General features: G+C 35.5%; 2 protein-coding genes and 1 long non-coding RNA gene across 5 annotated transcripts; all 3 read left to right on the top strand.

Moving 5' to 3' along the window:
• Positions 1-958: 958 nt before the first annotated feature.
• On the top strand, positions 959-9,789 carry LOC146746592 (monocarboxylate transporter 13-like). 3 transcript variants are annotated; one of them, XM_085498468.1, is made up of 6 exons: positions 1,023-1,080; positions 2,062-2,109; positions 6,745-6,973; positions 7,074-7,217; positions 7,445-8,224; positions 9,555-9,789. In XM_085498468.1, the coding sequence occupies exons 3-6, from the start codon at positions 6,766-6,768 to the stop codon at positions 9,698-9,700; spliced, it is 1,278 nt and encodes a 425-aa protein (XP_085354594.1). In that variant the 5' UTR covers positions 1,023-1,080; positions 2,062-2,109; positions 6,745-6,765; the 3' UTR covers positions 9,701-9,789. The 3 variants fall into 3 exon arrangements, with proteins under 3 accessions (XP_085354593.1, XP_085354595.1, XP_085354594.1); XM_085498467.1 differs by lacking the exon at positions 2,062-2,109 and having other exon boundaries at positions 959-1,080; XM_085498469.1 differs by lacking the exon at positions 2,062-2,109 and having other exon boundaries at positions 959-1,080; positions 8,201-8,224.
• Positions 9,790-12,281: 2,492 nt separating this feature from the next.
• Positions 12,282-13,547, top strand: LOC146746593 (E3 ubiquitin-protein ligase TRIM71-like). Its single transcript, XM_085498218.1, has one exon. The coding sequence runs from the start codon at positions 12,282-12,284 to the stop codon at positions 13,545-13,547; it is 1,266 nt and encodes a 421-aa protein (XP_085354344.1).
• A 573-nt stretch (positions 13,548-14,120) lies between these two features.
• LOC146746594 (uncharacterized) lies at positions 14,121-14,647 on the top strand. The gene is made up of 2 exons (XR_014929146.1): positions 14,121-14,172; positions 14,567-14,647. It is a non-coding gene; the product is annotated as an uncharacterized LOC146746594 (long non-coding RNA).
• The last annotated feature ends 580 nt before the right edge of the window (positions 14,648-15,227 follow it).

The following is a 15,227-nucleotide window of genomic DNA, read 5'->3' on the forward strand; positions in this document are numbered from 1 at the left end:
ACATATTTACCTCATATCGTCCACACTCATCAATAAAACGTGACATTGATTACATATCAAATATGAGCAGTGATACTTTTTCGCAAATGATGATCAATACTAGGCCTGGATACTTAAGAACACTGATTGGGACCACTGCGATTATATTATCTACAAATTAGAGACCGATATATCAAGATGAAAAGTAGATGAGATTGATAACTATTTTTCAAGTATTGGGCAATATTTTGGATCGGTTAGATTATTGCCATATTGATGGTATTACTTTGAATCTTAAAGAAAAAAACGTGACTCATTTTATCAGCAATTTCTATATTACCAACGTCGAAATATTATCCTACTGTATTCACAATGCAGTGGTTTATAGTTTCCTTAGTCAAAATTATGAGATCTTTACGGATTAGACTGAAGTGTAAATTTTTTAAAAAGTTGCATGCGCAACAATGTACAACAATAAGTGCTATGGATTTTAACCTACAGTTTTTCATTATATAGTAATTATTCTGACTGATGTACTCCCAACTTAATATGTATTCATTTGTAATTGTTTTCTCAACAATTATCCGTTTGTTTGGCCATTGTTTTTTCACCCAATCTAAAAAAAAATTAAACTGTATGTAAATAAACAACATACTAGGCTGAGTACACATCGTAACATGGTGGTCGGATACAAAAACATGACGGTTGCACACAATAAAAAAAACATAAAGTGATAGTTACACACCAAGAAGACATGTAAGTTCATTAGCAGATACTATTTCTAGTGTCACATATACCATTAATATTTTAATAACATTGCAATGCATTACCAAATAACTATAAGTAAAGTATGAAAAGAGCAGAAAATGCGGGATCACCCTGTTTTCCAATCCCCTACAAATATTAAAATTGTCTATACTAAGACCCTGATCACTATCGTTCCTGGTGATATTTTTAGTTATTAATCTCTTGACTCGACATCCTGCTTTATACAACGAAGCCAACTTGCTCACATAATGACGGCGATGTAGTATTTTGCCGAACTTCTGAATTTGACGCATATATAAACCACAACACCAACGTTTTGTAGTGAGTTAGTGGGTGAGTAACATGTAGATTGGTTTACACAAGGCAATTCACGTGCCATCGCATCGAGCAACACACGAAGCAATGCATAGCTTGCTGACAACAACATTGATCGCTGTAGCTATTTGGCAGGCGACAGGCGACAATGTTCATGAAAACCATCACCAGAGGCGGTTTCATCAACATCAACGGTTTCATATTGATTGGGGGGACACAAATTATATTAAAAACAGAGGCAACTCCGGCAACTACTTTGCCTCGTGCGCTGCCCGATGCATCGCTTCATTATTTGCTATTTATAACATCTCATTTCAAATATCGCAGCTCAACAACAACAATAAGGGGGCACACCCTGCTAGCAATGCTCTATATAATTGTCAAACCGTTTCTATAAATAGCGAAACAAATATATTAAGTTTTATAAAACGGTGTTGGAATATTCGTGTATAATTTATAATTATTAACATTTTACAAAACTGTAGTCATTATGTTTCACTGTTGATTGGGGAGTTTGAATAAATTTAAATAAACCACAGTGTTTTGATTAAATCGTGTTCCTTTATCAGTGAGCTGTATGTATATAATAAGTGTCTGGTATATTGTATATTGTGCATTTGCCGTTTAAATGAATTGTTGTTCCCATATGGTAACATCAGAAATAGAGCGACATTGTCTAAAAAAACAAAAACCCATGTGGCAAATTGTCAGAAGTATTTAAATTTGAATTTTTGTTTGTTCTAACATTGCACTTAAATACTGACATATTTATCTATTAAACACTCTGAATCAAGAATCTGAGGAGTGATAAAGCTGGCATCATTGCTCATTTTTATAAAATTGCATGTTTCCATGGTAATATGCGAGGTAGGGTATACATTTCAGTCTATGCGACACTAATCTTGAACATCAAATGTCAAACTCATTCTGAATATTCTTGTTTCGTTATGTTCAGTAACAGTACATTAGACTAACCATATGTAATTACCGCTCTCTCAGGTTCGCCTGTGTGACCTTTCACCTCTCGCTGAGTGGGTATTTGCACGGGTAAGTTTGACTATTTGACTGTCGTAATGACACTGTTTATTATTGTCCTTCATTTTTAAATCCATATTGTGTTTGAAATATAAGAATTGTTGAGTGATGTTAATTCATTAATTATTTCTTATGTAATATTGTTCAAGGATTTGAATATGATATGACTTATGACTGTGAATTCTATCTTCCATCGCTCTCTGGTCTATTGCCTCAAATAAATAAGGCCAAGATTATTAGATTATTACAACCCAATTTATGAACTACTGTGTGTGTTTTCCCGTACATTGTGTAACACTGCCAGCGAGTCATATGACAAAATATCAAGCATATCAATTTGACTACAACAGAACTGGGACTAACTATGTTATTATATTAGATTTATTTTTTTTAGTTGTGAATCATGGAGAAAAGTGTCTTTCTAAAGTGAACAAGCGAAAGAATTATTTTTATTTTTGCTAGAGATAATGGACTATACTGTTATTTGGAAGAACAGGCTACAGATACAAACTTTGGCATAGAGTTTGGGTATCAACCTAGAGATGAAACAGACATCTCCTTAGATTGTTAAAAAAAGCTGGTTCTGTTTACTCAAAAATCTTTCAAAATAGGTGGAGGAGGTCTGAGCTTCCACCATTTGACTTTCTCCACCACTGTATATTTTGTGGTCACATTTGTGAACTTTAATGGGACAACAAAAATCACTCTCGATGGAGATGTGTGGTACGCAACTAAACATATTGCACATAATTCACACATCATTTTAGAGACTTGCATTTCACTAGTAGTGGAAGCAGTTATTGATTTGCATGCATCTTATGGGCGTTATCATTATCATTATAACAACCTTTATGGCTCCCATGGCTGTCCAATCTTCAGCATTACACAGCAGTGAAGACTTGGAAACAGATAGCAATGATGAAACATTCTATGAAGTTATAACATAAATGAGGAAAGAATGTAAACAGAAATTTCATTGAACTGTACAAATAATTTTAGAGAAATGTCAAATTACTTTGGTGATAAGCTCCTCAAAGCAGCAGGATAAGCAAGTATTCTAGTATTTTAGGTGGTGAGGATGAGGGATAGTTTTTCATTGGTAGGATTGCAAAGCATACACAACAAAAATTGAAATCACTTCGTATTGAAAAGGAGAGATACTAATGACCAATGCAGATATAGCCAATGAATATGCAAGTGGGACTCATCTTGACGTTATGGCACTTCAACGTGCAAATGTTAGAAAAATTAATGCTTCCCAACATGATAACAGGTTTGAATACAACACTTTCAACACTATTGGAGGTTGTACTCGGTACTCGTATTAAGTGGAAAGAATTCATCTAATAAATGAACCAATTTGGAGTTTTGTGTACATATGATGAATTACCGTAGATCAGTGACACTTGCATAAAAAACATCAATAGTTTTAACATCTGCTGCAGATAACAATGAAAAATTGGTCAAGTAATTGTTGACAAAGTCAGAAAGGTTTGCAGTCTACACATACCTTTGCTATACTGCCTTCCAGTTAGGAAACAAACAGTTGACGTCACATAACAGAGGAATAGCGCTGTAAGTAGAAGAGTAAAGTCCTATAGAAAGAGCAATATATTCAGTCCTAAATGTTGCCAATGTAAGTATTGGCTGTAAGAAGGCCTAGAGAAAGGACTATCCTATTTTTGCTGAAGTTATTTGAACGAATATGTGTCCAGCATGAATGGGTTCAACAAAATAATGGGCAGAGGAGAAGAAGGCCACGGTATAAATTTTCTATCTAGAAATGTGTACACATCACTTATCGATAAAACTCGATACCATGATGACAGCAATGGTAGAAGCAGAGAGACTAAAAAGGCAGATGGCACAATATATTATAGTGATCAACAACTGTATGTCAGTACATTTGGGTGTTAATGAACATATGTCGGCAAGGACAAAGTATCCTCAATATTTCTGTGCACTAAGACGTCTTCTAAGACCTATAAAGAATATTTTCCAAGAAGCTCGTGACAAGGATAAGCTGATCTTTAGATTGTCAGGCAAAAACCAGCGGAGCCACTAAGTTGTAGGTAGATGTACTCATAAAACCAGTGTTTCTCATGATTTTATTCTGCAGAGCTGACACTTAAACAAATTGGCCATTACAACTACATACAGTTTGAATCATGATTCCATATTACTTTGATGCAGGACATCGTAACTATGCTTCTTATGGTATTTATTACTTTTGATCATCAGAGACAAGGCCTACAGACATTTGTAGACATCTTCTCCAATGGTGATTGAAACAACCTTCATAAGGACGGGTATGCAAAGGTCTCCAGGGTCTTGTTGGCACCACACTCAAATCAAATGTAACGAAAACCTTGACTTTGAGTTTTTGAGTCATATGTTGCCATCTACAGAAAGATGTTCGAAATGTTCTTCATAAAAAAGAAATGAAGCCTAACATGCTATCAGATGAAGACATTCTGAAATAAGCTTGCTGAATATATTAATTTACTTGACAGTGGCTTAGTAAAAGGTATAATCGCACCAAGATGAAGTCAAGATGAAGTCAATGTAGAAATAAACTTGGCGAGAACAGTATGTTGACATATGATACCTTTTGATCAAATGAATTCAACCCTAATATCAGCAAGGAAGTCAAGACAATGCAGTTGATAAAAGAAGCGTATCAGTGTTGGAGCAGTGAAAGTGTATGACACTAATGTAATGTTTACAAGCTTCCGAAAATCAAGTTCATTTAGATGATGTTCAGAAGTAAGAATTAATACTCAATTCTGATGGCAATGTTTGATAGTGAGATTTGCGATTCGCTTAAATGGAAAGTTTTACGACCAATAGTTACATAGGTAGTCATGAAGGTATATAACGAGTCTCATGGTTACTTGATATTCAACAGATTTACGAAGTACAGCATCAAGCTGTGATAGCATTAACTTGCTTAACTTAATCATGGCATGCAGAATTGATTCAAACTATGTTGACTTAAGTTTGTAGTAACTGGTCATGATCATGTTCCAATAGAGTATATGCTTAAATATATGTTCTTCACTGTTTGTATATATATATATATATATACCTTTCACCTCTAGATCTGTGTACTTAATGTGTCCTGGTCTAAAACATGCGTTAAGGCATAAATGTTATGCTTGCATACAAAGGTACCTAATATTTATCGGTTTGAGCAAGTCATCAAGGAAAAAAAATATTTTCTCAAATTGCTCTAATCGATTATTGATACAGAGTGTCCTATCCTGCAAAACCATATAGTGTGTACTCCAGTGCAAGGTCAGTGCCCTTGACTACCAGGCACAATATGAACACAAACAAGAACAAAATCTAAAAAATATATATAATCAGTTCTGCTCAAAAGAAAAAAATACCAATCCATTGTGAGGTAGAATTACTTTTGTGATTGCCCTTGGTAAGCTCCTTTCTATCGAGTTTACTCACACATTATTGTATAGTGGCTATGCCAATTAAATTGCTATGCGAATTTGCACAAATTGCTATGTCAGTTGGAACTGGTCACACATTTAAAATGTTGATTCAGACCAACTTAAGTCAATGTTGTAGTCCACTTGTTCAAAGCTATCTAAAAGTGCTAGTCCATTCTTCTCAGTGCTTGTTATTCCTAAATAGACTCATTGAGACCGTCATACTGACATGATATTTTGTATTATATTGCTTCTAAATGACACATATATTTTGTTTCCATAACCCAGGTATGTATCTGAAGACTGAAATCATGACAATTTGAATGGGATATTTCGAAGGCGCTCATAATCTCATAATCACCCATGCTTATTACATTAGTCATATTAAGTAGTGTTCGTCGTAGTTTACCAAGCTATGCATCTCACGCCTTATTGATGTGCCCAAAAAGAGCTTCACGCTTGAGAACGGGGTTCTAGATTGGCGGTGGAATTTCGTTCTTGAAGAGTGAATGTCTTTTATCAATATAGCTTTGGCTTACAAGAGATGGTTGATGAAACTGCTGTTGGTGTAATGAGGAGAGTTAACATCAGCACAATACACTTGCCACCCTGATCATGAAATGATCTCAGATTGTATTTACTCATGTCTCTTGTCTCGAATATCTGCTGTCACTCTTTCTACATGGCAGGTCAAAATCGTTTATCTAAGTTTCACTTTGTCTGCTGTCATATCTACCCTAATGTACTCCACATGATATGAATGGTAGTAAAGACAAGAAAAGTGCAACATTGGAAGCTCAGACAATGCAATATTTGTCTATGTAACCGAAAATAAAAATGAAACCGCAATGAATACAGATTTCAAAACACTACTGTTGAAATCACAGGCTTAAAGTGCGGTGGTTGTCGCGCAGAGCGTGTTCGAATTTCATGTAAATAAACAATGTATTTTACACGCGTTGTATACGTCGCTATGAGTCCCATATCGAACAGGACACGGCACGACGACCACCGCCCTTTAACTTTCAATAGATTGAGTTGACTTGTCGGAAGCCCAGATGAACGAATGTGTGAACGAATAACAGGAAAATAGCATGTAGTAAATGTGCGCCACACTGTCTTGCCATTCCAGTCTATTAGGATGTTACAAATAGTTGTAATTTAACAGTGAATTTATTGTTTCATTTCTATTGTATCACAGTAAGAAATAGTGTACTGTAAAATGAAGCCTCAGACATTCGATCATCCTCCAGATGGTGGATGGGGGTGGTGTGTGTTATTTAGTAGTATGGTGGTTCGCCTATTGGCGTTTGGAACTTTCTCTCTGGCTGGAGTTATCATTCGAGCTCTGCAATCGACCTTGACCGACGATTCTGCCGTAGATATTATTTGGGTGACATCTCTATACTTTGGTTTTTCATTTTTTATGTGTAAGTATATTTAAGTACATTCATATGTGCATTGAATATGCACTAGACAAACATATTTATGAAATAAAGAATAAAGTAAATGTTTTTGCCATCCACACAGGCCCCGTTGGTGCTTATTTCAATGACAGATATAGTACAAGACCTGCCATGGTTATAGGCGCTACTCTGTCAACTGTCGGATTGTTCCTGAGTTTCTTTGCTTCTAATGTGCAGTATCTTTACATATCTTACGGGGTCATGACAGGTAAGGAACATTATAATCAGAGTTTCGCAATTAAAATTTTCCTAATTAACATAACATAACCACACTGAATATCTTGAAGAGTAACGTCAGAACAACCTATCTGTTCGAATGGATTTCATTTAGAGGCGTAAGGATTGTTCTTCCTCTCGTCGAATTGCATATAGTATACAGTGTATAAGTTACCGTGTCACAATAATGATATGATATATACACTATCTCCCTAACAGGTATTGGACATGCTTTTTTGCATACAGCACATTTACCGATTCTTGCAAAATATTTCGACAAACGTTTTGCCTTTGCCACAGGGATTGCTTGTCTCGGAAGTGATTTGGGATATTTCTTGTTCTCTCCTATGATCCAAACGTTTGTTGATAAATATGGATTGCGGGGAGCATTCTTGATAATGTCTGCAATCAACGCACATGCATTTGCTTGTGCCACAGTTATGCGCCCAATCAACGTAATCAGCCAAGACAAAGTAAATCCAAACCCGAACGAGTCAACGAATGGTTGTTGCAAGAAAATAGTTCAACGTCTGGGTTTTCGACTGCACTGTACCCATCATGGTTTTGCTTTGATGATGTTCGCTAATTTTTTCGGAGCTCTGGGTTACTTTAGTTCGCTTTCACTGATCATACCACATGCAGTTGAAATTGGAGTTACGGAGCTAAAAGCAACGTTCTTAGTTGCAACAGTAGGTATTACGAGCATGGCAATTAAAACTATTCAAGGATGGTGTATAGACAGGTATAATATTCGGGCCTTATATATTTTGCCAATACTTACTCTCATATTGGGAGTATCCCAGGTTACAATGGCTGTAGCTACCACTTTCCCCGTGATGGTTGTTTCGTGTGTACTCATTGGAGTTTGCAATGGGATGTACTCGCCTTCACTTTATGTGAGTATAAACGAAATGGTGGGAGCCACAAATTATTCACGCGGACATGGCATTATTTTGTTGTATTTTGGAATTGCAGGCATTATTGGTTCACAAACTGGAGGTAAGAATTTTTCTCTCGAAAATCTAGTAAATCTAAAGAATCCAATATCAGACTTTTTACGCAAATGGTTGCTGTGATCACGTGGGGAAAAGGCACACGAAAGATTGAAACATTATTTAAAGAGCAGTGGTCGTCAAGAAGCAGATGTGCGATATTTGTGTTGATACTCGTTGAGTTCCCCACAAACCAATGCGTTTTTCTAATGAAAATCCTGATTACGCGTTTGAGCTGAGCGTAACGTGCACAAAATTACTGTCCGTGACTCGTTCGATAGCTTGCAATCACAAAAGAAATTACCTAGTTAAAGCTTGGTAACGTATCAATTTGTATTCGTTGGTCTACGCAAAAGTCATAGTCCCATATCTCGAGGAGGATGTGTGGCGCGACGACCACGGCCATTTAAGGTGGAAAATATGTCTCCACGTGATCTCCGCAGATGTGTGCATCTAATCTATATTGTGCTATTGTACCAATCCAAGCAGATAATTTTAATTATCTAATTAACAATTTTGTAATCATATTGTTTTGTCATATGTCGTGTCGACTTATTAAGCCACTCGATTAATACTTAAACACATGCATACTGTGTAAACTATTATGATATTATTTTGAAATTACAATGTGCATAATAATAAGCTAATTAGCATACGAGTTCATCGTTAACTGTTTATTTTGTATCATCAGTTTATAAAAACAACAACAACAATAACAACAGTTTAATCTATGCCAATTCACATAGTTAATTTGCATCAGTTCACTCAAATTATTTAAACGTGCTTGTAGAGAGTATAAGCATTGTTATTATTACGGTGAAAATCTACGCGGTCAGCCGGTATATAACCTAATACGAGTTCGACACCCATAGTCAAACTGAAGCATAACAATAGTACATTTTGTCCAATTACCCTGTTCGATAAAATACTCTGCACTGTTTGGATTCTTAGAGGCCATTAGCTGTCTAATCAGGTATGAGAATTATCTGGAGCATATATGTACCAAGTTTCATTAAAATCTGGTTCTTGAGATAGCAGTGGGGCAGATATATAGACATATACACAAACACTAAGATCTAATTGATCCTAGATTCTACCCTAACCCAAGGCCCTCGCACGCGATAGTCTAAACTGGTACGACGCCAGTTGGTTATCGTTGTTCAATACCAGTATAATATGTACATGTTGATTTGCTTCCACTTCACATGCTATTATTGTGTTGATGCTATTGTGTGTTATGTTTTTCAAGGGTGAATCTAGAACGGTAAAGCTCAATTACCAAAAGTACCATACAGATGCAGCATACTAGTGTCTTATTTGTAATTATGTCTTCACAGGTTGGATATATGATAAAACAGGCAGTTTTAAAGGATTATTTTACTTGGCCGCTGTCTGTAGTTTAGTAAGCGCCTCATCGTACTTCATTGTCGCTGTCAGAGTGTGGAGAAAACAGGCATGTATAGTGGAAAGAGTAACCATATGACTGACGACGAAATGTACAAATCGTTTTTTTTTCTTCTAAAAACGATAAATATTACGATTGTAATAAAATAATAAATACTAGAAATTTAATTTACATACTGTCACTGAATAATATCATAGTCTAACACAACATCCATAAAAATTATGGCAGTCCCCAACTTTCGGGCATTTCGTTCGTGCTCGTGAATATTCATAAATTAATTATGCAGTGTGATAATCGTCTGCAATAACGCATGAGTGTCAACTGTACAAACTTCACTTACTGATGGGCTACCAAGGGATTTATACAAACCGTGATCAAAGTTCAATCCCAAATAACACAGTACAGCACGATTACTTGTTCATTTCAGTTACGTTTGGCTTCTTATACCAACATGATCCGTTTGATATAGTAATGATTCCTCTGCTTCTGTTCAATTCTATTTCCTCTCTGACAACCTCTAAGTAAGAGTGATTGAGCCATTGAATGTCTTGCAATGTAACGTGGGTGTATATGCATGTTGATATTAACACGACCATGTGTGCGTGTGTGCAAGCAAACATATATTGTTCAGAAACCAATGGAACGCACTTGATAGAAATATGTCTCGGGGTGTCTAACTAATTGGTTATGTGAAGTTCATATCAAGGTCAAACTTCGAATGCCAACTAAAAGTTTATGTTTATTTTCGTCTTGTAATTTTACCAGCTGAAAGAATATATTACTCCATAAATATCAAAGTCATGTCAAATTCAAATACAAATCTGCATAGTTACTGAATAACCCCCATGAAGTAATTAGATCAGATTGGCCGAAATAAAAGTCAAAAAAGGCCATTATATATTATTTAATACGGAATATTGTATCCAAGGGTACAAAAACATTTTCACGGACATGTCAAGGTCAAGTCATATCACAAATATGTATAATATCATGTTATATCCAATAAAATTATTTGTTTACATTCTTTGATCCCATGAACATTAATTAAGATGTACAATGTAATTTAGTTGTAACTTTTCAAATAAACATTGTCTTCTTTCATCAAAATTAATAAGCCAAGAGTTCTGTGGAGGACGACGACTTAACATCCAAAATATATTTTATCAAAAACAACGATGAAAGAAAACGTGATGAAAGAAAACCTGTGATGAAATGAATGTCACTTGTCTGATTTAGACCTCTGGTTTCAAACGACAACCATTTGTTTATAACTCCATCATTTGCATATTTACTTCAACATACCATATGATTCCTTGAAAAGTGTCTTCCATGTGTATTGGTTGACGTTAACGCCTTGTCAATGCGTGTTAACTGAAAAATTAACAGTGTATTTAAATAATCGTGTTAAACTATCTAATTAACTCGCTCACCAACCAACTCACCACCTACTTAATAAATAAATAAATAAATAAATAAATAAATAAATAAATAAATAAATAAATAAATAAATAAATAAATAAATAAATAAATAAATAAATAAATAAATAAACGAACGAACGAACGAACGAATAAATAAATAAATAAGTTAGTAATAAGTCAGTGGAAAAAACAACAACCTTATTATCGGTAAATGCACACTTCCATTAAGTTCATTTCTAATTTATCCTTCATTGTGTTTCCCATAGAGAGAGGTCACGGTATCACCTGATATAACGTTGGGAACAGGAAGTAGCACTGATACAAGTACTATACAGGTGGAAAGGGAATGGGTTTTTACATTTTACAGATAAAGCTAATTCCTTATTACATTTTACATTTTTATAATATTTTTGATAATTTGAGTTTAAGAATCAAAATTGGAAATTGTGTGCGAATTATGACATTTAATTTGGAAAATGTTTTATACGTTTACAAAGAATTACATCTTTGTACATGTCTCCAAATTTACGTTTTTTATTAATTTAAATTACATTATTACAAAAATAAAAACAATTGATTACAGTTTACAAAAATACCCTCTTGTCGCCCCTCAATATCAGCAAGCTCTATTTTTGTCCAGAAACCAGCCATATCAATATTTTCTCAATATTTTCCACTGTGATTAACTTAAACTAATGTCAGATTGGTTTACATCTAGATTCGCACAACTGAATCATTGCGCAACAATAATCTATCAGCCAAGAAGACCATAGTTTGTTCCAAATTTACAAACATCTTGAGTTGGATAGGGTCATATAGCTGTCCTATAACATTTATTGGAGCACTTCCCAGTCATATTATTAAAGGCATGACATGACTCAAGATTTTCCTGGAAACGATATCACGCGACATATAGCGTACACCCTAAGATCGCGTAGGTGATACAGTGTTGAAATATATATGTATGCATAATCCTGTTATTTGGTACCAACCGTTGATTCGTTGATAAAATTAACCACAAACATATACATTTTGCACAAGGTCACTCAGTAGGAAGTTGTAATATAATGGGAATGGCGCTATTACGACCAGGCTAAGGGGACTATATTGCAGTGGGTTAGTTCATGCACACGTCAGCAGTGCGTTTGTAAACTCGCGATGACGTGTGGTTCAGGTTCCGACATTGACAAGATTGGCAGAGAATTCCTAACGTGTGGTCTATGTCTGGAGTATTATAAGAATGTCAAGACATTACCGTGCCTACATTCGTACTGCGAGGAATGTATCGACAAGCTGGTGTCAAGAAAGGGTGGGCGGATCTGTCCCGAGTGTAGAAAAGAATATGGTGGGGCTAGCTGCAAAAGCGTTTGGATCTAATCACGTGATCAACGGTTTAGTGGAATTCATCAAAGCCAGTGATCAGATGTGCGATGGTTGTGAAGAGGCTACCGCTATTCAGCACTGTGTTGATTGCGTATCTAATTTATGCGAGAGGTGTGTCAAAACGCATCGGAAACTAAGGGTGTCCAAAGGGCATCGCTTCATATCAATCGATATCTACAGTAATACCAACAACGAACAAGTGTCTGTATATCGGCCAGCTACCTACTGTAATGTCAAAGGTCACGAAAAGAATGTTTTACAGTTCTTCTGCGAGACGTGCGAAGTTCCAAATTGCCTCGCATCTACTATAGTAAATCACCGGGTACCAGACCATAAACACCAAGACCTCAACAAGGCGGCAAAGAAATTGAGTACAAAATTAACTGAGTCCATTGTAAAACTAGACGAGAAACAGCGAAAATTGAAGTCAATGGCAGAGTTCGCTACGACAACGCTTGCCAGCTTGACGAAAATTTATGAGGAAGAAGTTACAAAAATCAAGAATTACTCAGAAGCGCTTTTAAAGAAAGTAAAACAAGATGAGGAAGATTTGCTCACCACACTGAAACAGGAATATTTATATATAACGAAACAACTAGAATGTAACGTAGATCGGTACGAAATGGCAAGGAAAGGCTGCAACAGTACAATAAACTTTATCAACGTTTTGATGGAATACGGAGATGATGCAGAGATCGCATCTGAATTTAAGAAGACCACGACTCGTATTAAGGAGATACTTGCCGTTCGAGAGATTCATGACCCAAAGGAGATATTTTACAAATTCTCACCTGCAGAAGCAATTAAGCAATCAAATAATAGTGTCGGGTCATTGTCTTCAGTTGACATAAACTCTGTTAAGTTCGTCGAAGGCTATAAAATATCAAAACATTGGGTGTTGGTGAATGTGAATGTTCATTTACAAGTGGATGATACAAATGGTTTGCCATACACATCGAATGAGCTGAGCATTATATCAGCGAGAATATGCACACAAGCTACAACAGAACAGCTACAAGTTAGGCGTAATAAGGGTATCTACAATATGTCTATGTTCAGCGCTGTCGAGAAAGGCAAGTACTATCTAGTCATAGCAGTGGGCAATATCTATGTACCAGGATGACCATTCGAGATAATGGCGTTTACAGGTAAGCGCTTACTGTACATATACAAGTTTATGGACACTCGGAACACGTGATAATTTTAGGAGTAGACAGTCTTGGTGTAACTTATTACATTTCGGCGATCTAATACAAGTTGAACTTATGGTCCATTGGGTTTAAACAATCACGAAGTTGCAACATTAACACATGCGAATGTGAATGAATACAATGAATACCTGCTAGCACGCATAATTAAACACTCGTATAAACAAAGTAATTAGAAAGGTAGATACTGATTGCTCGTTTTATACTACCTGTATGTTCCATGGTAGGCAATATTGAGTACACTTATCGAAATTAAGGCGGGTTGGTTCTATTTATATTATACGCACAAATATTGTGTCACATGTTTTTCTGTTAAAGCACAATATTTAAAGAGCCGTATAATGTATTTCGGGTTAGTGTGTATCAAATCTCTATTGATGGTTCTGTGGAGCCCTTGTAACACGGTCGTCAAATGAAATTATTCAGAATACATGTTTGACATTACATATTTATATTTTTTCAGAAGTAAACATGGGTTTACAAATAAAGACAGGTAGCAGAGTTAAGTATCGGACAGAGACAGGGTATCACATGCATCAGGTAATTATATGTCCATATATCAAACCGATTTATTATTTACTATATATATTTTGACTTGTACATGGGTTATATATTGTCTGGCTGCTAACAAGCATATAAGAAAAAAGCTGATAATTTTGGTATATCGGACATCGTGATAAAATATGCCTGATTCATAATTGTTGCTATTAAATATACGTAGTACTAATAAGATATTCATAAAAAACGTTCCTTGATACAAACAGAACTCATTGTTCCACAAATAATACATACAACGCGGCCGAGAATAGATGTAGCTTTCGTAATAACTTTCCGGCTGAATACGTGATTATTGATCAATATTGACGCACCGAAGTTGTTTGCGTCATGACAATCACGCTTTCAATTTAACATGTATTTATGTTTTATATATTAGCATGTGATAGAAGGTGTACTTGGTACAGTGGTCGGGAGTGAGCGTGGCGAAATCCTAGTGCAGTGGGATGAATCGGAAAAAGATGGAAGACATGGTTATTACGATCATTATAATCAATACACAACTCGTCACCATATCCACGAGTTAGGTCTTGTAGAATACTACTAAATATTTGCAATTGAAAAATAACAGTCTATAAATATTGAGGCATGTGTTGGATTTGATTTCATACTTATCTAATCTAGATCTAATTACTGACATCACAGACAAATGGACGCAGGTTACATCACATTTGGTATATTTATAGATTTAAAGAATGCATTCGATACAATTGACCACCACATTTTATTACAAAAATTAGAGCATTATGGTATTCGGGGCCTGCCACTTGAATGGTTTCACAGTTATCTAGAAAATCGTCTCCAGACAGTGGATGTCAATGGTACCGTATCACCCCCAAACCAAGTTAAATGTGGAATTCCCCAGGGTTCAATACTTGGCCCTCTATTATTTCTTCTCTATATTAATGATATTAACTCCAGTACCAATGCCTTTGATTTTCGTTTATTTGCAGATGACACTAACCTATTCAACTCACATAAATCTAACCAAATTAATCTTAATACTATTAATACAGAATTTAAAAAAGTCGTTGACTGGT

The sequence above is a fragment of the Saccoglossus kowalevskii genome, chromosome 4 (genome assembly GCF_978046115.1).
Source record: "Saccoglossus kowalevskii chromosome 4, keSacKowa6.1, whole genome shotgun sequence".
NCBI lineage: Eukaryota > Metazoa > Hemichordata > Enteropneusta > Harrimaniidae > Saccoglossus > Saccoglossus kowalevskii.

Excerpts from the sequence above, each read along its gene's own strand:
- LOC146746592 (XM_085498467.1), top strand. The coding sequence starts at position 6,766 with ATGAAGCCTCAGACATTCGATCATCCTCCAGATGGTGGATGGGGGTGG. Across the intron at positions 6,974-7,073 it reads TGGTTTTTCATTTTTTATGT|GCCCCGTTGGTGCTTATTTC; the intron begins GTAAGTATATTT and ends CCATCCACACAG. Across the intron at positions 8,225-9,554 it reads TATTGGTTCACAAACTGGAG|GTTGGATATATGATAAAACA; the intron begins GTAAGAATTTTT and ends ATGTCTTCACAG.
- LOC146746593 (XM_085498218.1), top strand. The coding sequence starts at position 12,282 with ATGTCAAGACATTACCGTGCCTACATTCGTACTGCGAGGAATGTATCG.